The sequence below is a fragment of the Panthera leo genome, chromosome C1 (assembly GCF_018350215.1).
Source record: "Panthera leo isolate Ple1 chromosome C1, P.leo_Ple1_pat1.1, whole genome shotgun sequence".
NCBI lineage: Eukaryota > Metazoa > Chordata > Mammalia > Carnivora > Felidae > Panthera > Panthera leo.
Window position 1 is genome coordinate 211,555,802 of NC_056686.1, and position 21,677 is coordinate 211,577,478.

General features: G+C 37.0%; 1 protein-coding gene across 5 annotated transcripts in view; it reads left to right on the forward strand.

Moving 5' to 3' along the window:
- Nucleotides 1-21,677, forward strand: part of SP100 (SP100 nuclear antigen) — a 99,849-nt gene that overhangs the window by 62,426 nt on the left and 15,746 nt on the right. For 3 of the 5 annotated variants that reach the window (XM_042950453.1, XM_042950448.1, XM_042950451.1), the window contains 5 exons: nt 498-551; nt 10,108-10,158; nt 16,589-16,657; nt 19,468-19,515; nt 20,747-20,851. In XM_042950453.1, coding sequence (XP_042806387.1) covers nt 498-551; nt 10,108-10,158; nt 16,589-16,657; nt 19,468-19,515; nt 20,747-20,851 — 327 coding nt within the window. The remainder of the gene's footprint in view (nt 1-497; nt 552-10,107; nt 10,159-16,588; nt 16,658-19,467; nt 19,516-20,746; nt 20,852-21,677) is intronic. The other 2 variants (XM_042950449.1, XM_042950452.1) reach the window with 2 other exon arrangements.

Here is a 21,677-nt window from a genome sequence, read left to right on the forward strand (position 1 = left end):
ATCCAAGTGTTCTTCAGCTGGTAGATAATAGTGTCACTTTGTCACGACCTTGGAAAAGGCTCGGAAGACAAATGGCCCTGTTACCTGTCAGGAAACCAAGGCCCCAGATAACTATTCTTAAACTCAACATATGTTTTTGAAGGATGCCCTCCCACATGTTATTGACTAACCAGGTGATTTCTCAGTAACTTTTGTAAATAAGATCTTATTTTATTGTCATAAAAAATTTAAAGCCTAACAGGATAACAGTTGCTATCCCTGGTTTCATGAAAGAGGAAACTGATGTATTTAAGTGATTAAGAGTTTTTTCAAAGTCTCCGAGAAATAAAGGAAGACCTTAGATATCAATCCAGTACTTGTCTGTTTCCTTTAGAAGGAAGACAGAAATGGTACTCAGATCATTATAAACTCAAGGCTTCCACAGTAGGAATTGTCATAAGATTTGTAATTTTTATTTATAAATTATAGTCATCTGACCACCACCTATTACTTTCTAGATTCCATGGATATTGGAAACAGTTCTACTTCGGGAAAACACAATGAGAAAATAAGTAAGAGTGAATAAGAATTTACTTGATTTTTATGTTACAAATGAACTGTTTTTTTTTAATGCTAAAGCTTATCATTATTTTCTATACCTTTCATAAGACAAAAAGTGAATGCCTTTAAAGTAACTATTTTTTCCAAATGGCCATATCTTCACATTGTCTTTTATTCTGATTTTAAAATGTTTCTTATAAACATTTGTGTATGCCTTCCCAGAATTTTTCTATGCATGTGTTAGCTCAGTTTGGAATATATTGTTATTTCTCTTAATATGGTAATTCTATACCATCTTGCCTTTTAAAATTCATACATCAAAGCTAAACAATAATAGCATTTAACATCTTAACTGAACTATTGCTTTAACATGCACTATCTTCATTTTTAAGGTGCTTGAGCATTCTTCATTTGTTACTGGTCATTTCTTTTTTCTTCTTCATCGAACTCTTTTGTCATAGAGTACTGTGTCGATATTTCCTGTTGTGGTGTTTGGTTGTCTTTCCTTGCGTTGTCAAATGAATATAGAAAAGCCTATCTGATATATGCATTAAATCTTCATCATATATGTTGCTAATATGTTGCCCCATTTGTAATGTTTACACCTATAATCCCATGGGTTTTGCCCCTTTGCTTTTATGTGAGGTGGGAATTTAAAAAACATTCCCTACATTATTACACTGTGACTGAACTACCACTTTAATCACATAGTGCCTTTACCTCTCTATATACTAGATTTTCTTTTGTAATCAAAGGGGCTACAGAAAAGAAAAAAAGAGCTCACAGGTAGCACCATCCTGATGACCCACTGGGGGTGATTTTTAGAATCAGCTTGAGAAGATCCCCCACCTCCTTCCCAAGTTTACTGGAATCTCTGATCAGAAATGCACTGAGTGTTATATGTAAGTGATGAATCACTAAATTTTATACTTGAAACCAATTTCACTATATATGTTAACTAACTAGAACTTAAATAAAAACTTGAAAAAAAGAAATGCATTGAAAATGCATATTAATTTAAGGAGAACAGAAACTTTTACCCACTTACATCTTATTTGATGTTCTTCCAATAAGAATTTTCTTACACTTTTTAAAAAGTCTTATATGGTGTACAAATTTGCTTGTTACTAAGAATATCTTTTTTCCCCATTACATAATCCGGAGTGAATTTAAATGAGACAAGGCTCTCAAATCTTTATTTAAATAAGAAATCTGTGGTCATTTTATTACTTACTTGCATGTGAGGAAATCAGAATGCAAAGGATTTTTTTCTGATTGAATATAAAAATCTCATAAACATTTATACAGTTTGGGGATCCAGATGTCAGTTAAAATATGATGGCCAATATGAAATTGTTGAATCACTATATTGTATACCTGAAACTGGTATAACCCTGTATGTTAACTACACTGTATTAAAATTTAAAATTTTTTGAGAGAGAGAGAGAAACCTTAAGCTTCACGCTCAGTGTGGAGCCCAATGCAGGCTCGATCTCACAACAGTGAGATCATGACCTAAGCCTAAATCAAGAGTCAGTCGCTTAACCTACTGAGTCACCCAGGTAACCCCAAGCAGTTTTCTTTATTTCACTCCCAAACCTGTAACTCACTACCAGTCACCCTTATCTCGGCAAATGGCAATACATATACTCAGCAGCTTGAACCAAAAATGGAGGAATATCTTGAGGAATGAAGGACAGGATCCAGGAATAAATACTTTCTCTTCCATTTCTAAGATGAGCAGCATCAGGACCCAGTTGACCACAGTGGCAACCATCCCCATTGGCTGTCTCTCCTACTCTTTGCCTCTTTCCCATTCTGACTCCCAATCCTTGACACAGTTTCACAAATAAACTTCCTGAACACAAACACTTAACTCAAAATTTGTTTTGGGGAATACCAGGTTAAGACACTCTTATTTCTTTTCTCATTTAGTTCTTTAATCCTTTTGGAGTTGATTTTCTTAGTGTGATATAAGGTACGGGGGTTAATTTTTTTCCAACGTGGATAACCAGTTGTCCCAGCTTCTCCATATGTAATGTCACATATGGCATGCATTGAGATGCCATGTGTATATATGGTTTTGTTTGGGGGCTTACTAGTCTGATCCACTGCTCTATCTAACTCTGCATCACTCTAGTACTATAACTTAATAATATCTTGATATCTGGTAAAGCAAGTTTCTCTCAACTTGTTTCTTTTTCAAAATTATCTTAGCTATTTTGGACATTTTCTCTTTCATGTAAATTTTGGTAGCATCTTGTCAAGTTCCTTTGAAAATCCTATTGAATTTTTATTGAAATTGCTTAGGATGAATTTGGAAAGAATTGACATTTCTAAAACATTGAGTCTTTCAACTCACGAACACGATCCTTCTCACTACTTATGCATTCTATTTTCTTTTTACATTCTTCATTTATTTATTCAGCAAGTATCTATTGCCAAAGCTGCTCAATAGGAACAAAGAAGTGAGCAAAATCTCACTGAACTTACATTCTAGTGGAGGGGGGGTATAGACTATACACAAGTAAATAAATATATAATATTTTAGATGCCCCTGATTATCTCTTAAAATCTCGTCTATTATCCTTTTCTTCACACACCACTCTGGCATCCTTGAACAAACCAAATAATTTTCTGCCTCAGGACCTTTGCACTTGATGTTGACCCTACATAAAATGTTTTTCCCCTCAGCTGAAGTGAAGAGAAAATAAAGAGTAATTGAAGGTGTAGAGTGACAGAAACTGTGTCTCATATTTTCACTGTAAGCATCTTTGCTGTAGACATCTTTGCTGCAAACATTTTTACTGCATAACTAATCAGCTATAAGGCAATTTTGCCTTAAAATTTTTTTGAAGAACTGGATGGCAGTTTGGTTTTGTTTCTTCACTGACACAGTACTCACATTTTTGTATTATATAAGTCGTAGCCCTCATAACAGTCTATTCAGTAGTATAGTTTTGAGCCCACATTTCCCGCAGAAGTTTGGAATATCCCTCAATAGACATGTAACAATATGCCAAGAACAGTGTAGAAAACTTTCACAACACATTCCAAAGCTCAGTTACAGATAAACATCCTAGTATTTGGAAACTGACACCTCTCTTAATGATGAAAGAAATTTTAGTGAAGAAAGAAAAAGTGTAATGCTGAATATGGAGACAAATCAACAAGCAAAGAAATATATATATATATTATATATAATATATAATAATATTGTTATATATATTATTATAATATATATTATATATATTATTATATATTATATATTATATATATATATTTATTATAATATTATGAACAAAAGACTTTAAAGAAAGGGCTTAGGTATAATCCACAAAATAAAATCAGTTACTTGTGTGTTCAGTGTTACCATGAATCTGCACTACACATTTTAAATGTATTCAGTTATTTTTTTATTTGCCAATAAAGTGTTTTTAATTTTGTTATTCATTTTTCATGTTCCATTACATCCCTCTTTTATTTTTCATGATTTATCTTTTACGGCAAAATTGCCTTACAGCCAATTAGTTATGCGGCAAAATGTTTGTAGTGAAAACGGTGGCAGCTAAGATGCTTACTGAGCAACAGCCTGGCACAAGCAGAAACATGCATCTTATATGGGGTGGCCAGTTAGAGCCTCACTGACAAACTGAAACATAAGTAGATATTGAGTGGGTGAAGGAATAAACCACGGTGCTGAGGCTGAGATGTGCAGGGTCTTTTGAGGAATGTCAAGGAGACCACTGGCTGGAGAGATAAAGAGGGGTGAGTGGAAAGTGGTTTTTAAGGTCATATAGACCTCAGAGGCCATAGCAATGACTTTGGATTCTTGTCTCAGTAAGAGGAAAAGACATTGGAGGGGTTTGAGCTAGGGAATGGTAGACTCTCAGTTATGTTTTTAAAGGATTGCTCTGTAGTCCACATGGAGGATAGACTTTAGGCGGGTGGCATGAGAGATCAGTAAGGAGACTGTTGTAATGATCTAGGCAAGGGGGCTGTTGGGCTGGACTAAGCTGGGAGCAGCAGAGGTGTTCGAAAATATGTGGATTCTGAAAACATGCACACATATAACACACCAACATGTATGTAAGTGTATATTTTTATATATTTTATTTAAAGATATATAATTATATATTATGTGCAAATATATATAATATGGAAATGTATTTATATAGATAAATAGAATACATAATATATAAATATGAATATGTCATATGTGAAAATATATAAAAATTATAAATTATAAGTGAACTACAGGTAGAATGTGACACATATATAATTAAATATATAAAATGTCTATAAATTATATAATATATGTAATGTGTAAATATATAAATATAAACTATAAAGCTATTATATATTTATATGACAATGCATACATAAATAATAAATATATATAAAGTTATAAAAGTATATATTTTATACATATAAATGTTACAGTTTGTATATTATACATAAATATAAACATACAGTACTATAGTATAATATGTATAGCTTATATGCATATAAATATGTAATACATTATATATAATATATAAATATAGATAGATATGTATATATAAAACTCGCAAATATCCCTGGCCGTGTGGAAGGCCACACACATGTCTAGGGAAATGCACATGCTCAGGGCTATGCAAAGGCTCAGGAAAGACCTAAGAAAACCCTCAGCTCTAACCTGGAGGCTCTGTTCAAGCAGGAAGTGACAGCTAAGGTGGAATTGTAAACTGCCTAGCTGTGCATTGAAGGCATGCATCGACACAGGCTTTTATAGCCCCTTGACAAATACTGGAAGACTTATCGGTTCTAGCTTTTCAGGGAAATCTCTTTCCAGTCATTAGCTGACCATTAAACTAACTGAGCTGAAACTTCAGGGACCACATGGCAAAATACACAGACTTGACAGAAACAAAGCACAAAATAAGCAACAAAACCCAACAGCAATAGCAACAAACTTTGAGGAAAGGGGGATATCTGATCTCCAGGGTTACTACATATTATTTAAGATGTTAGGTTTTTAAGAAAAAATTACTTGACATGCAAAAAAAAATTAAAAAAAACAACTAAGGGGCGCCTGGGTGGCTCAGTCGGTTAAGGGTCTGACTTCAGCTCAGGTCATGATTTTGCAGTCCGTGAGTTCGAGCCCCGTATCAGGATCTGTGCTAACAGCTCAGAGCCTGGAGCTTGTTTCAGATTCTGTGTCTCCCTCTCTCTCTGACCCTCCCCCGTTCATGCTCTGTCTTTCTCTGTCTCAAAAATAAATAAACATTAGAGAAAAAAAAAAACACAATTAGTATGGCCCCATGCTCAGGAAAAATAGAAACTGTATGTGCGGTAAACCAGATACTGGAATTACTAGACAAAGACTTTAAAGTCAACTATTTTAAACACGCTTAATAAAGTCTTGTAAAAAGTAAGAAAATTATTTCTCTGCAAATAGCAAATATCAACAAAGAAATAGAAATTATAAAAAAGAACCAAATAAAAATTCTGAGATTGAAAAATATGTTTGAAATAAAAAGCAATGAAAAAAAGTGGATGGATTCTGAAAATACATTGTATGCTCATATATACATATCCATATATATGTACATAAACAACGAATTTTCATTATTCAGAGTAGATATGTTCTATAAAGTCACCCTAAACACAGAATTAGCTAATACTGAACTATGGCTTCTAGAGGAAATACAGGGTTAGGTTCCTGTGAGCCTCTGGTCACAATATACCAATCAACACATACCTTTGTGTTCTTATGAGTGTTTCTACTTAAAGATATCTTATTTTACATACATATATATATATATACACATATATATATATATTTCATATCCAATATACGTCATAGCCAATAGCACTAGAACTCCTGCCTGAATGAAGTTTATCTAACACACAGATTTTCTCCATAAGGTGCATCACAATTATTTTGCTTAGGAACAAGAGATCGCACAGCAGCATTACACTTGGGGGCAATTTTAAACAACAAAATCACCAGCAAAAACACTACATGAGTGGCAAAGGGACCCTTGTGTACAGAATGAGAGTGGAAGCAAGAAGGTAGAACATCACCTTGCTCCACTTTAGCTGGGAACATGCGCTATCAGCAACTCAAAGGACCCAATGCTCTGTCCCCACCCATGAATGACCATGAAAGTGCCATGAGCCTTGATTTGGGGGTTAAAAATAAATTTTAGCGAGTGAGTGAGTTCACAAATATGGAATCTGTGAATAAACGACTGACTGTATGCATGTATTTTTTTCATTCTTTCCAAAATTAGTGCTTTTTAAAATTAGATAGTGCATAGGTTCTCACAGCAAATATTTTCATTATTGTTATTTGCTAGATAGTCTGCAATTTGGATTTGTAAGTCCTCTTTGACCCAAGAATTGTTTAAGAAAAGTTGGGAAGGGGCGCCTGGGTGGCTCAGTCGGTTAAGTGTCCGACTTCAGCTCAGGTCACGATCTCGCGGTCCGTGAGTTCGAGCCCGGGGTCGGGCTCTGGGCTGATGGCTCAGAGCCTGGAGCCTGCTTCCGATTCTGTGTCTCCCTCTCTCTTTGCCCCTCCCCTGTTCATGCTCTGTCTCTCTCTGTCTCAGAAATAAATAAAACCTTAAAAAAAAAAAAAAAAAAGAAAAGAAAAGTTGGGAAGAAATGAACATTCTCTATTTTTTGGATATGGAGTTGAATATGAGTTAATCATATCAACCCTGTTAAACGTATTATTTGGGCCTTCTTGTTTTGTGCACTTGACCTCTCATTGACTGAGGGAGGTAAAAATAAAGTTGTTACTAGTCATGTGTTTCTACCTGTTTCTCGTTGTATTTCCGTAATGCCTACTTTCTTAAAACTTTTTCGCCTGAATTATACTTCCTATGATATTAAGATGATGACTCCCTGGTTTCTTTTGTTGATGTAAGCTCAATATACTTTTGCCTATACATTTGTCTTCAACATCTTAAAAATATGTTTTTCCAAGGGTCTCCTATATATGATTCAAAGCTGGAGTTTAGTTTGGAATTCAATCTCAAATTCTTTGTTTAAACAAGTGATGTAAATCCATTTACTTTTATTCATAGGACCAAAATGTGTGGTCTGGTTCCTGTTATGCTAATTTATATTATGTATTCTAGTGTCTTGGATATTAAAAATATCGACATTATCTTCTATGCATTTATGTGCACGTGCGTACTTCTGATAGCTGGGAAGGTTTGCATTTCTGTTCCAGTGGTTAGTGTTGGGCACATGGCTGCCTAGCTAGACTAAACCTCTCAACCTTCCCTGTGGTTAGTCCCAGACTTGTGACCAAGTTCTGGCAAAAGGCCCCTGAGCTAAAGAAGTGCAAGCCACTTCTGGGTCTTTCCCTTAAAAGAAATGAATGGTTGAGCTGTACTCATTTCTCATATTTTCATTGGTTAGGAGTAAGTATATACTTGTGAAACGTAGGAATGTTTATATTTTTGTTCTAGTGATTACTCTTAGCATTACTTTCATATACCTTCCTTTTATATACCCTCTGTACTGTGTTAGACAGTACCCATTAATTTCTGTCCCCTCAAATTGATAAATTTAGCATGTGCCCTATTTCTCTGTCCACTCTTCCTTTCCCACCCAAGTTTAGATCATGATTTTATTTTTCTTTTTTTTTTCCTTTGATGTCAAATAGCATTTTTTTTTTAATTCGAGTGTAGTTAACATACAGTGTTATGTTAGTTTCAGGTATGATTCAATAATTCTATACATTACTTAGTGCTCATCATGATAAGTTTACCCTAAATCCCCTTCACCTGTTTCACCCACCCACCCCACCTCCTCTCTGGTAACCACCAGTTTGTTCTCTGTAGTTAAGAGTCTGTTTTTTGGTTTGTCTCTTTTTTGTTATTGTTCATTTGCTTTGTTTCTTAAATTCCACAAAAGAGTGAAATCATAAGGTATTTGTCTTTCTCTGATTGGTTTATTTTGCTTAGCATTATATTCTCTAGATCCATCATGATGTTACCCTTATGTTTATCTTTCAGCCCTTTTAATTTTTTTAATGTTTATTCATTTTTGAAGGAGAGAGAGACAGAGCATGAATGGGGGGAGGGGCAGAGAGAGAGAGGGAGACACAGAACCCAAAGCAGGCTCCAGGCTCTGAGCTGTTAGCACAGAGCCCGACGCGGGACTCCTACTCATGAACCGTGAGATCACGACCTGAGCCAAAGTCAGACACTTAGCCAACTGAGCCACCCAGGCACCCCTATCTTTCTGCTCTTAAATGTTTTTTATATTACTCCTTGATTTGCCCAAATAACATGCTGTGACCCCACCAGTCAATGATCCTACTCTACCACCCATATTTCCCCCTTCCTCACACATTTTTTTGCTGTTATACCATTTCTACATTGTCAGGGCACGTATGTTTAACATTCTGGTCCGTCACCTCACTCACCACTTTTATTGTAATTCTTTTGCCAAAATTCTTCCTGTCTCATCTTGATTTGCTGAAGTGAATCCCCTAGTAGTTTTCTCAATAATTACTCCTAGGAACAACCTTCTCAGAATTTCCCTGTTTAGAAGTATTTGGTTTTGTTTTTCACATGTGAAAAATAATTTACTCACTATTTCTAGAAGCATCTTGTAGATTTTTCTCCATTTTTCCTGTGGCATTAGGTGTTACTGGAGAAAATTCTATAGCCAATAAGATCCCCACCCTTGAAAATGACTTGACATTTTTGTCTACAATGCCCATTCCATTCTTTCTTTATCTTTAAAGTCCAGTAAATTTGCTGGACTATATCTCAGGGTTGATGGTTTGGAGTCAATTTTCTTTGCTACAGGGTGAAAATACATGTACTTATGATATGTATATTCATTTTTTGTTATAATTTCAAAAACTTTGCTCTTGAATTTATCTTGAAGTACTTCTATTATTTTGAATTTCTTCTTAGGAAGTCTGCTGACTTGTTCACTATCTTCCATTGGTTATTTTTTTTCTAATATTTCTTAATTGTTCTTATACTTCCTGTTTCCTTTTGTTTCTTTCTTTCTTTTTTTTTTTTTACAAATCTATGTTCTTCGTTTTAATTTCTGAAACATCTAATCTCTTTTATCCCCTTCTAAATTTGTCTTCATTTCTCTGATTTTTTTCTACTTATTTCTTAAGTTCTTGTTGTTATAAACATGGATTATATCTTTAGCTTTTCAAGGCAAACCCCAAAACCCAGGACATATACTCGTGATTTCTGATACCTACTTTTCCTTGATCCTTCTGACAGTCCCCCTCTTCTCTGTCAGCCCCTATCCAATTTCAACTGTCTTTTGCATTATCTTTATTGTGAATGAGAAACCCTCATGTGAATAGGTAAAAGTATACAGTAAATGACCAGTACTGTATAAATGTAGGTTGTGTTTGCTGCTATTTTTGTTTTCAGTGTAATGACAACCAAGATAGTGTGTCAGTAGCTGGAGATTTAGCACTACAAAAGTGGAGTGAAAACTTAAAAATAAAATACTTGAAGGTAACTGGCATGTAAATCTTGTAAATTTCTGTTTATAATTCTAAAGGATTATTTTCTTTTCTGTTTGAAGGAAAAAAGAGAAGATATAAATGTAAAAAAAGGAGTCTCAAAAAAGGTACAGGTAAATCTGTGAATTCACATGTGTGTGCTACTGCAACTCTGATATTCCTTCCAGACCTTTCTTTGCTGCACCTCTGAAATCTCCAATGGGCTTCATAAATAATGAATTTTTTAGAGTACAGGCTAAGCTGTTGTAACAAAGAGAGCCCAAAATACAGTGGTCTAAGCCACATAATTTATTTCTCTTTCATCAAACAGTCCAGAAATGGGAGGAAGAACCTGCCTTCCTCAACACATAGTTTCCCTCTCTGCGTCCAAGAAATCAGGTCTAACCAGACCTTTGTCTCCCAACCAGTGGGAATGGGAAAAATGGGCAGAGAAATCACCTATTTCTTTTAATGGAAAGATCCAGAGTCTTCTCCTCACATCCTATTGCCCAAAACTTACTCACATGGCCAGCGCTAGCTGCCAGTGAGGCCAAGAAATATAATCTCTAGTCAGGCAGCCATGGGTTCAGCTATAACTCTAGTTCTATGAAAGAAGGAGAGAATGATCATGGGGGACAAATAGCAATCTGCTACTTGCCCTTCACGTTTTCATCCAAAGTCACTGACTTCCTCATATATGGAGGAAAACTCAGATTATTGATTCAAACCTGGCCTTCTTGGCACCTGAGACTCTTTGGCAAGAATAGGAGCTAGAACCTGAATATAGCACAGAGCTACATGGTCAGAGACAAACTAGCCCTGAATGGGAAATGAGGCACCAAGAGAAAATGTTGGAAATGTTTTCTGTAACTAATGAATACACCCCTCAACAGAATGAGGGGAAACAGACAGAGGGAACTTGAATCAGTTAAGCAGAAGCTAGAGTCCTGGTATCACATAAGATCTAAGCCTGGGAAACAGTTACTTAAACCAAGCTCAATCAGAGCATACGCCATACTGTGTTCATGCAGCAGAGGATGAAAAAAAATGAGTGACACTTCATTCTCTGCATCCAGCTTTGCAATTGTTTATTTCCATTGTGTTCCTCCTTTCTTTCCTCATCTTATTCTCCTTTCTTTTCTTTCTTTTTTTTAATATGAACTGTATTGTCAAATTGGTTTCCATATAACACCCTGAGTTTATCCCAACAGGTGCCCATCACCCACCCTCCCCACCCTCCCACCCCCCATCAACCCCCAGTTTATTCTCAGTTTTTAAGAGTCTCTTATGGTTTGCCTCCCTCCCTCTCTAACTTTTTTTCGCCCTTCCCCTCCCCCATGGTCTTCTGTTAAGTTTCTCAGGACCCACATAAGAGTGAAAACATATGGTATCTGTCCTTTCTTTTCTCTTTCCCAATCCTGTTCTACTTATGTTCCTCTTATAGAGTACATTTCTTTTTCTTCACTCTTTAACATCAGATCCTATGAAATACTGCTACTAAGTTGATATGGCACATAGAGGTGGCAGGGTATTTCTTGTGGAGTCAAAACATATTTGGATATATTTTGTTTCCTTTCCATTTCTTCTGATTATTTCTGTCATCTCATCGTTATATATATAACATAACCGAACTCCTCCCATTTCATATGTATGTAATACATGCCTATATTTATGCAAATAATATAAATAAAATATAAACATATGAATAAATATATACATATATTCCTACCATCTGTACCATTTTACCTCCATACTTGCCTACCTTAGTTATTTCTTAAGTTACACTTACCCAGGTCCCAGATTTTGTTCTTCTGAGTTTGTGTGAAACCTCTCTGTCTTGCCTGCTTTGTTAAAATGTTGCAGTTGGTAGTTTAAGCACAAATCACCTTTGTTCCTTCTACTCCTTTTCAAAATTGTTCTCTGAAATAGTTCTCTTCTTGCCCCAAGGCGAAGTCTTAGGTAAGATTTGGAGTTGTGCTTATCCTTTTGGGCAGCGGTGATATTCTCATACAATGTTAAAAAGCCTGAACTGATATAATATTACAACTGGAAAACATGTAGTGAAGAAGTTGGGTGAGACCAGCTGCTTCTTTTATGCATACGCTTATCTAACCCTACTCAGTATCTATGTTTTCAGCTAATTCAAGTTGTGGAAGAGGAGGAGAAGGAAGGAGCAGGAATAGCCTTCTTATGATCAATTCTTCATGTCTTCCAGATATGGAGGATGCATGAGCCACGTTTGTGGGCTCTTTAAAGAACTCCTCTTTAAGAGAATCTGTCCATGAAATTTCCTCTAAAACAGGAGCTGAGTGCTTACCACTTCCCCCTTAGAGGAGGTCCACACCCCCGCTGAGTTCATCTCATCTTTCTGGACAGAATATCTTTCAAGAAAAGCTAATTGAGCGCCTCCTTTCCCCGGAGAGAGCCATGAGAATCATGTCTTCTTATGGTCCTACTGTCAGTGGGTGTGCAGCTGGTCCCCCACACAGTCACCCTACCTAGATTGATTATATTCCCTAGGCTATAATTTTTATGCCTGTGACTTAGCCCTTCCATAATGGAAGCCTGTGTCTCCCACTCTCCTTCATACATTTTCCTCATCCCCCACCTCCTCCCCTTTGGCATCAGTTTGTTCTCTATATTTATAGATCTGTTTCTGCTTTTTTATTGTTTATTCATTTGTTTTATTCTTTATATTTCACGTGTAAGTGAAATTATATGGTGTTTTTCTTTCTCTATTTGACTTATTTCATTTAGTATTATACCTTCTAAGTCCATCCATGTTGTCACCAATGGCAAGATCTTATCCTTTTTTATGGCTGAGTAATACTCCAACACACACACACACACACACACACACACACACACACACACACACCATCTTCTTTATCTACTCATCTGTAAATGAAAACTTCAATTGCTTCCATAGTTTGGCTATTGTAAATAATGCTGCAACAAGCATAGGAATGCATACTTCTTTTTGAATTAGAATTTTTTTTTCCTTTGGGTAAATACCCAGTAGTGGGATTACTGGATTATATGTTATGTCTATTTTGAATTTTTTGAGGAACCTCCATATTATTTTCCACAGTGGCTGCACAAATTTACATTCCCACCAACAGTGCACAAGAATTCTTTTGTCTCCACATCCTCACCAACACTTTTTGTTTCCTGTCTTTTTGATTCTAACCATTCTGACAGGTATAATGTGGTATCTCCTTGTGGTTTGGATTTTCATTTCCCTGATAATTAGTGATGTCGAGCATCTTTCATGTGTCTGTTGGTCATCTGTATGGGGTGTTTTTTTTTGGAAAAAATGTCTATTCATATCCTCTACCCATTTTTAACCATTTTTTATGAATTTTGTAACTTCTTTATATATTTTACCCCTTACTGGATATATCATTTGTGAATATCTTCTCTCATTCAGTAGGTTGCCTTTTAATTTTGTTGATGGTTTCCTTCACTATGCAAAAGTTTTATTTTGGTATAGTCCCAATAGTTCATTTTGGCTTTTATTTCCCTTGCTTGAGGAGCAAGAGCTAGAAAAATGTTACTGAGGCTGATGTCAAAGACATTACCACCTGTGTTTTCTTCTAGGAATTTTATGTTTTCAAGTCTCAATTTAAGTCTTCAATTCATTTTGTTTTTGTATATAGTGTAAGAAAGTGGTCCAGTTTCATTCCTTTGCATGTGGCCGTTCAGTTTTCCTAGGACCATTTGTTGAAGAGACTGTCTTTTTCCCATTGCATATTCTTTCCTCCTTTGCCATAAATTAATTGGCCATACTAGTGTGGCTCTCTATTCTGTTCCATTGACTGTGCATCGGTTTCTATGCCATTACCATACTATTTTGATTACTACTGCTTTGTAATATATTTTGAAATCTGGGTGTGTTATGCCTCCAGCTTTGTTCTTCTTTCTCAGGATTGCTTTGGCTATTTGGGGTCTCTTGTGTTTCCATACAAATTCTAGTATTATTTGTTCTAGTTCTGTGAAAAATATTGTTGGTATTTTGATAGAGACTGCATTGAACCTCTGTTTTGATTACTCTGGACATTTTGATATTTATTTATCCATGAGCATGGAATATCTTTGGATTTGTTTGCATCATCTTCAATTTCTTTCATCAATGTTTTATAGTTTTTAGAGTACTGGTCTTTCATCCCCTTGGTTAAGTTTATTCCTAGGCATTTTGTTATATTTGGTGCAATTGCAAATGGAATTCTTTTTAGAGAGAGAGAGAGAGGGTGGGAGAGAAGGGCAGAGGAACATAGAGAATCCCAAGCAGGCTCCATGGTCAGTGCAGAGCCTGACACGAGGCCACATCCCACAACTCTGGGTTCATGACCTGAGCAGAAATCAAGAGTCAGATGCTCAACTGACTGAACCACTCAGGTGCCCCCAGAATTGGTTTCTTAATGTCTCTTTCTGCTACTTCATTATTAGTGTATAGAAATGCAACAGATTTATGCACATTACTTTTGTATCCTATAACTTTACAGAATTCATTTATTCCTTCTAATAGTTTTTCTGTGGAGTGTTTAGGGTTTTCTATATATAGTATCATATCAACTGTAAATAGTGATAGTTTAACTTCTTCCTTACCAATTTTTATGTCTTTTATTTCTTTTTCTTGTCTGACTGCTGTGGCTAGCACTTCCAGTACAATATTGAATAAGAGAGGTGGGAGTGAACATCCTTGTCTTATTCCTGATCTTAAAAGAAAAGCTCTCAGTTTTTCACCATGGAGTATGATGTTAGCTGTGGGTTTTTCATATATGGCCTTTATTATGCTGAGTTACATTCCCTCCAAACCTGTTTTGTTGAGAGTTTTTATCATGAACGATGTTGAATTCTGTCAAATGCATTTTCTGCCTCTATTGAAATGATCATATGATTTCTATCTTTCATTCTGTTGTTGTGGTACATCATATTGATTTGCAAATATTGAGTCATCGTTGCATTTCTAGAATAAATTCCACTGGTCATGGTGAATGGTCCTTTTGATGTATTGTTGATTGCAGTCTGCTAATAATTTGTTGAGGATTTTTGTATTTATGTTCGTCAGGGATACTAGCCTGTAGTTTGTTTTCTTTCTTTCTTTCTTTCTTTCTTTCTTTCTTTCTTTCTTTCTTTCATTTTTTTAATAAAAAAATTTCAATATTTATTTATTTTGGGGAGAGCACAAGCAGGGGAGGGGCAGAGAGAGGGGGACAGAGGATCTGAAGCAGGCTCTGTGCTGACAGGCCGACAGCAGTGAGACTGATGTGGGGCTCAAACTCATGAACCATGAGATCATGACTTGAGCTGATGTCAGACGCTCAACTGACTGAGCCACCTAGGTGCTCCTCTTCCTTCCTTCCTTCCTTCCTTCCTTCCTTCCTTCCTTGCTTTCTTGCTTTCTTGTGGTCTTTGTCTGGTTTTGGTATAAGGGTAATGCTGGCCTCATAGAAAGTAATTAGAAGCTTTCCTTCCTCTTCTATTTTTTGAAATAGTTTGAGAAGGATAGGCATTAACTCTTTAATGTTTGGTAGAATTCACCTGTGAACCATCTGGTCCTGGACTTTGGGGGATGTTTTTGATTGTCAATTCCATTTCATTACTAGTAATTTGTCTGTTTGGATTTTCTATTTCTTCCTAATTCAAGTTTTGGAAGATTGTATGTTTCTAGAAATTTATCCATTTGTTGTAGGTTGTCCAATATGTTGGCATATAATTTTTTTTGTAGCATTCTCTTATAATCCTTTGTATCTCTGTGGTGTTGGTTCTTATTTCTCCTCTTTCACTTCTGATGTTGTTTCCTCTCTTTTTTTTTCTTAATGAGTCTGGCTAAATTTTGTTTATCTTTTTAAAGAAATCTCTTTGTTTCATTGATATTTTCTATTTTGTGGTCTCTATTTCATTTATTGCTGGTCTGATCTTTATTATTTCTTTCCTTCTGCTAACCTTGGGCTTTGTTTATTCTTTTTCTAGTTCCTTTAGGTGTAAGGTTAGATTATGTATTGAGATGTTTCTTGTTTCTTGAGGTATTCTTGTATCAATATAAATTTCCCTCTTAGAACCATTTTTGCTGTGTCCCAAGGATTTGAGACTGTTGTGTTTTTATATTCATTTGTTTCTATGTATTTTTTTTAATTTTTTAATATATGAAATTTACTGTCAAATTGGTTTCCATACAACACCCAGTGCTCATCCCAAAAGGTGCCCTCCTCAATACCCATCACCCACCCTGCCCTCTCTCCCACCCCCCATCAACCCTCAGTTTGTTCTCAGTTTTTAACAGTCTCTTATGCTTTGGCTCTCTCCCACGCTAACCTCTTTTTTTTTTTTTCCTTCCCCTCCCCCATGGGTTTCTGTTAACGTTTCTCAGGATCCACATAAGAGTGAAACCATGTGGTATCTGTCTTTCTCTGTATGGCTTATTTCACTTAGCATCACACTCTCCAGTTCCATCCACGTTGCTACAAAAGGCCATAACTATGTATTTTTTAAATTTCTTCTTTGATTTCTTCATTGACCTATTGGATGTTTAGCAATATTTTTATATTTTTGTTTTCTCAGTGAGGAGATACAAACGTAGAATCCAAAATCTGAGTAACAGAGCTCCAAGGAAAAGAGGCAGACCAAAAGGTAAAAAAAAAAAAAAAAAAAAAAAGATGTAAAATATGTATGCATTTTCCATTTTCAGTAACTAAACATCTAAATTTTCATGCTTTATTCTATGTTTTTAACAACCTACTTCCCTATTGCTTTATGTAGCTGTACTGTTGAGAAATACATCAGATTTAGTCAATTTCCAAAATGTGACAGGGAGAGAAAGATGGCAACACCACAAAAAAGTAATTTGGTGGTGAATCTGCAAACAGAAACTGGGGCCCAAGTGCCACTGCAGTGCTGCCTCTACTGAGCTGACACTTTTTAGCTTAGAAGTAGTTTTAGCCATAAAACACTATGTAACTCACAAATGATGTAGCTGTCCTTCCTCATGTTCCATGACCTTGAGGTAATCATGTGAACTTGAGTGTGTCACTCTCTCCCTTCTGCCTCAGTTTCCTTATCTATAAAGTAAGATAAATAGTAATAGACTCACTGCCTTCCAAGGCCCATCTCAACCTCACATACAGCTTTATATCCTGTGATTTTGATGAAAGGAGAGTCTAGTTCACACACTAGTCCCAAGAGGACTTAGACATAGAGAAACTGAGAGCAAGAGAACGTGTGTTTGCCAATAATGGCTACTACTCAACAGACTCAGACTGTAGCTAGGGCTGGGGTTTAAGTTTGGCCACCTATGGGAAAGGAGAGGACAGACAGCATGGAGAAAGCAGAGAGAGCTTTCTCATGGGACAGTGGGCCTTGACCCTTGCAAGTAAAGAGAGAACGGGCGGGGCGGGGGGCGGGGGGAGGAGGAAGGAAGGGAGGTAGATTGAGTCAGAACTGGCTAGTTTTCCTGGGCAAACCTACCACTTCATCATCACAAGTGACAGGAAAGGGCTGTTCCACAGAGAGCCACACTTGTGGGTTGGCTTTTGTCACTTTTAGTCATACTAACTGCCATACTTGGCACAATCATGTTCTTTGGAACCGATCAATGTAGAGCAATTTTTAAAGAAAGTTTTATTTATTTATTTATTTATTTATTTGAGGTCTACGTGTTACTTATTTTACATCTCTTGAATCTTTAGTATCAATAGCTATGCTTATGATTCCTTTATGAAGGTTTTGGAATCTCTCCTCTCTATGTACCTCCATAACATCTTGATAAACTTCCTTAGGGTGATACCTTGTAGGGTAGAACACGCTTGATCTTGGGATGTGATTCCTCTTAGAATAGGAATCATCAATAAATATCTCATGGGTCCATTGTATCTTGATAAGTTTTTAAAAAACCCTTTGTTATAGCAAAGGCCCCCAAAATGAAGGCTTTTTGTGCTTGGTTGAAGAAAAAGATTCCTTTCCAGCCTCATCTGATCATAGTCTGCTTAAAGGAAAGATCAGATGGTTGAGTATCTGGAGGAGATTTTATCCTGGGCCCTGAACTACCCAAATTAGTACCCCAGGGTTCCAGCCATGGGCACAGACCTTTAGAAAGAAAAAGCATCCAGGTGTGTCCCTGCCCTCAACATTCAAACACTTTTGAATAATGGCAGACACAAATATGCACATGGACATGACTCAATCTTTTTTTGGACACAATCAACACATAGATTAGATACTACATTCTTCTGGGTAGTATCTAAGCATAGTATCATAAGCATAGCTATTGATACTAAAGATTCAAGATTCTTTTAAATCAACCCTTTGTGCTATCACTACCTACACCTTTTAGAATTTGGGCATCAGTTTCTAGAAGTTCCCTTTCATTGGGTTAGTTCTGAACCCCTTGATCCTTTTTGCCACCACTTTCAACACAAAAATCTTCTTTCAAGTTTGGAGTTTTGGGCAGCTGTCTACTTGTAGAATCCATCATGTGATCTCTCTTGAGACCTTATATTCCCGCCTTTTAAAAACATACATAATTTATTGTCAAGTTAGCTAACATACAGCGTGTATAGTGTGCTCTTGGCTTTGGGAGTAGATTCCCATGATTCATCGCTTACATACAACATCCAGTGCTCATCCCAACAAGTGCCCTCCTCCATGCCCATCACCCATTTTCCCCTCTCCCCTGCCCCCCATTGACCCTCAGTTTGTTCTCTGTATTTAAGAGTCTCTCATTGTTTGCCTCCCTCTCTTTTTGAAACTATTTTTCCCCTTCCCATCCCCCAAAGGAAGTCTTCAGCATCTTCCTTTAATTTGTATTTTTATCTGTGAGCATTAACTTTTCTCCTATGTAAAATGAGGACAGTATTAGTTCCTATCTGATCACTTGTTCTAAGGATGAAGTAAGTTGATAAGGACAAGGTCTAAGGATAGCTCTTGGCACACAAGAAGCACTCAATAGATGTCTAACTCACTCTTCTTACCCAGTTGCTTTGGAAATACATAAAACACTATTTCAAATTTATTTGGACTGACTTGGAGATAATAGTAAAAGAAATATAGGATGAATCTCAGTTAAGTATCATCTTTGTAACTAAGTCTAGGCCAGGGTTCAGCAAACTATGGCCCACAGGGCAAATCTAGCCCACTGACTGTTTATAAATAAAGTTTTATTGGAACACAACCACATCTTTTCATTTCAGTGTTATCTATGAATGCTTTCACAATACAACACCAGATTTGAGTAGTCACCACAGCAATTATGTACTTAAGTATTTACTCCCTGGTCCTTTACAGGAAAAAGTTCCTGACTCCTGATCCACACATTTGCTGTTTTTCTCGAAGTACTAGACAGGCTTCTGAAAAGTTACATTTGAATGGTGTTTTTACAAAACAATACTATTTGAAATGTAATATTATAAACAAGACACATTTATGTTATTTTTTTACTTTCTCAGGGAGAAAAACAGTCAACACTGGGCCTTTGAGAAGAGTCAGAAAAAGAGGTAAAAGGAAGGAATTAATATACTTTTGATAATTAAGTATCTAAATTCTTGTTTTATACTCTGTGTTTGGAGTGATCCATAAAGTTTCTTAATTGGCTCTTAGAGCAAGTGACAAATGTTATGATATTCATTGGCCTTGGTTAATTTCAACAACAAGACAAAATGGTAGTAACACCCACTCCATTGATTAGTCAGTTGATCTGAGAGATCCTAGGCCTCCTTGGGCCCATACAGAGCTTCTTTCACTACACTGATGACACTTGAAGAAGGAAAATATAAAGAAAAAAATGCAAACGGTGTGACTCACATGATTTTTAGCTGATCTCTTACAGCTTAGAGAGCCATAGGTTGCCCATCAAGAGGGACCCTCACTGGTAATACAAGACCTGTGTCCTAATTCCCAAACTTCCTTTGGTTGTGTGACTTTGGATCACCATTTGTGGGTGTTTTACTCCCTTTCCTTCTCTGGGTGAGTGGCAGGTAAATTAGACTGGGTGGCCTTCTAGGCCTACCCCAGCTCTAACAGAACTGACTCTGGAAAGACCATGGCCACCCATCTTTCCCATCCCAGAGAGAAGCCCCAGCATGTGTCTTTAATGAATCCCCCTAAATGTTGGCCAGAATGTTCTGAAGTCAGTTTTAAGACTTGCAACCCCTGCTTCGGCAGAATCAGATCCCAGTGACCCTGCCCAAAGGATGTGCAGAGGTCCCCTCCCTGAGCAATTTTCAGTTCTAGCACACTCCACCCTGAGTTTCTCCTTTAGCCACAGAGAAAGCTCACATGAAGTAAAAGTGCAACAGGCAGAGAACAAGGAGGGAAGACAGACACCATCCCTTCTAGGCACTCCATTACAATCCTGTTTTCTGTCCCTCGGCTGATTCCTCAAGTGAGGAGACCAAACTAAAAGCTGAAGGGTTTATCTCCATCTACATAACTTCAAAGCAATAATATGATAGGAGGAAAATTATTGCATGATGGGGAGTTGTAGTCAACAAACTTGGAGATTCAGACACCTCCACACAAGACATTTAATGCAGGCTTTTAGAGGATGACATTATCTTTGTGCATCTAATCTGCTATAGAAGAAAGACCTAGAAGGGTAATGAGTTCATGGGGCAAATCCCTCCAATACATTTTAAATTATAAAAGAAAGATCTCAAGAGGGAGGAGGTCGGAACAGTGCACAGTTGGAGAGAAAGATGGAATAAAAACAATAATGCTTCTTTGCAGGTCCAAGAATTCCCAGAGATACAAATATGAATTTTCACCTTCCAAAAGTTCCTGTGACCTGTGGAGAGGCAAAGGGGATTTTATATAAGAGAAAAATGAAAGAAGGTGGGCTCCATGGTCTTCTATGCTTTTCAACTGGAAAGTACCCGTGTGAATAATATATTGTTCAGGGGTAGACACCTGTGTCAGGGGGTTCCCAAGACCATCCCCAGGTTTGGTGATTCCCTAGGAGGATCCGTAGGACTCGGCATATAGTGAACTCATGGTGATGATTTCCTAAATTGGAAGGAAGGAAAAGACACACAGGACAAAGTCCAAAGGAAACCAGGTGCCAGTTTCCAAGGGTCTCTCCTAGCGGAGTCACACAGGGTGCACTTAATTCTCTAGCAACGAATTGTAGCAACATGTGTGAAATGCTGTCTACCAGAGGATCTGCCCCTCTGAGTCTCAGAGTCCAGGTTTTTACCAGGGGGTCATCACGTAGGTGCCCTCTGCCTAGCACATGCCAAACTTCTAGACTCCCAAAAGGAAACCATATTGTTTGTATAAACAGTTTAGGGCAGCGAGACACTCTTAGGTTCTAGGAATGGTAGGACCCCTCCCTAAATGCAAGTTCCCAGATACCAGTCAAGAGCCAACCTTGCAAGCAGACCTTTCTAAAGGTAGCAGCCTCAGGTCTGCCCTGTTAACTCTTTTCTGCACACAGCATCCCAGATAGGGAAGAAATGGTATTTCCACACTTAAAATTAGCAAACATAACAGGACATTTTTCCTTTCCCCCATGGAAATGGTCCACAGGATGCTGTCCAGCACCCAATGAGACCAAGTAGTTTAATATCAGGGCAGAAAAGGTACATGTTTGAGAAATCTGGCAACAACCTTCATGGTACCATCCTCATAACATCTGCATGGCCTTGATCTCGCTGGGAGG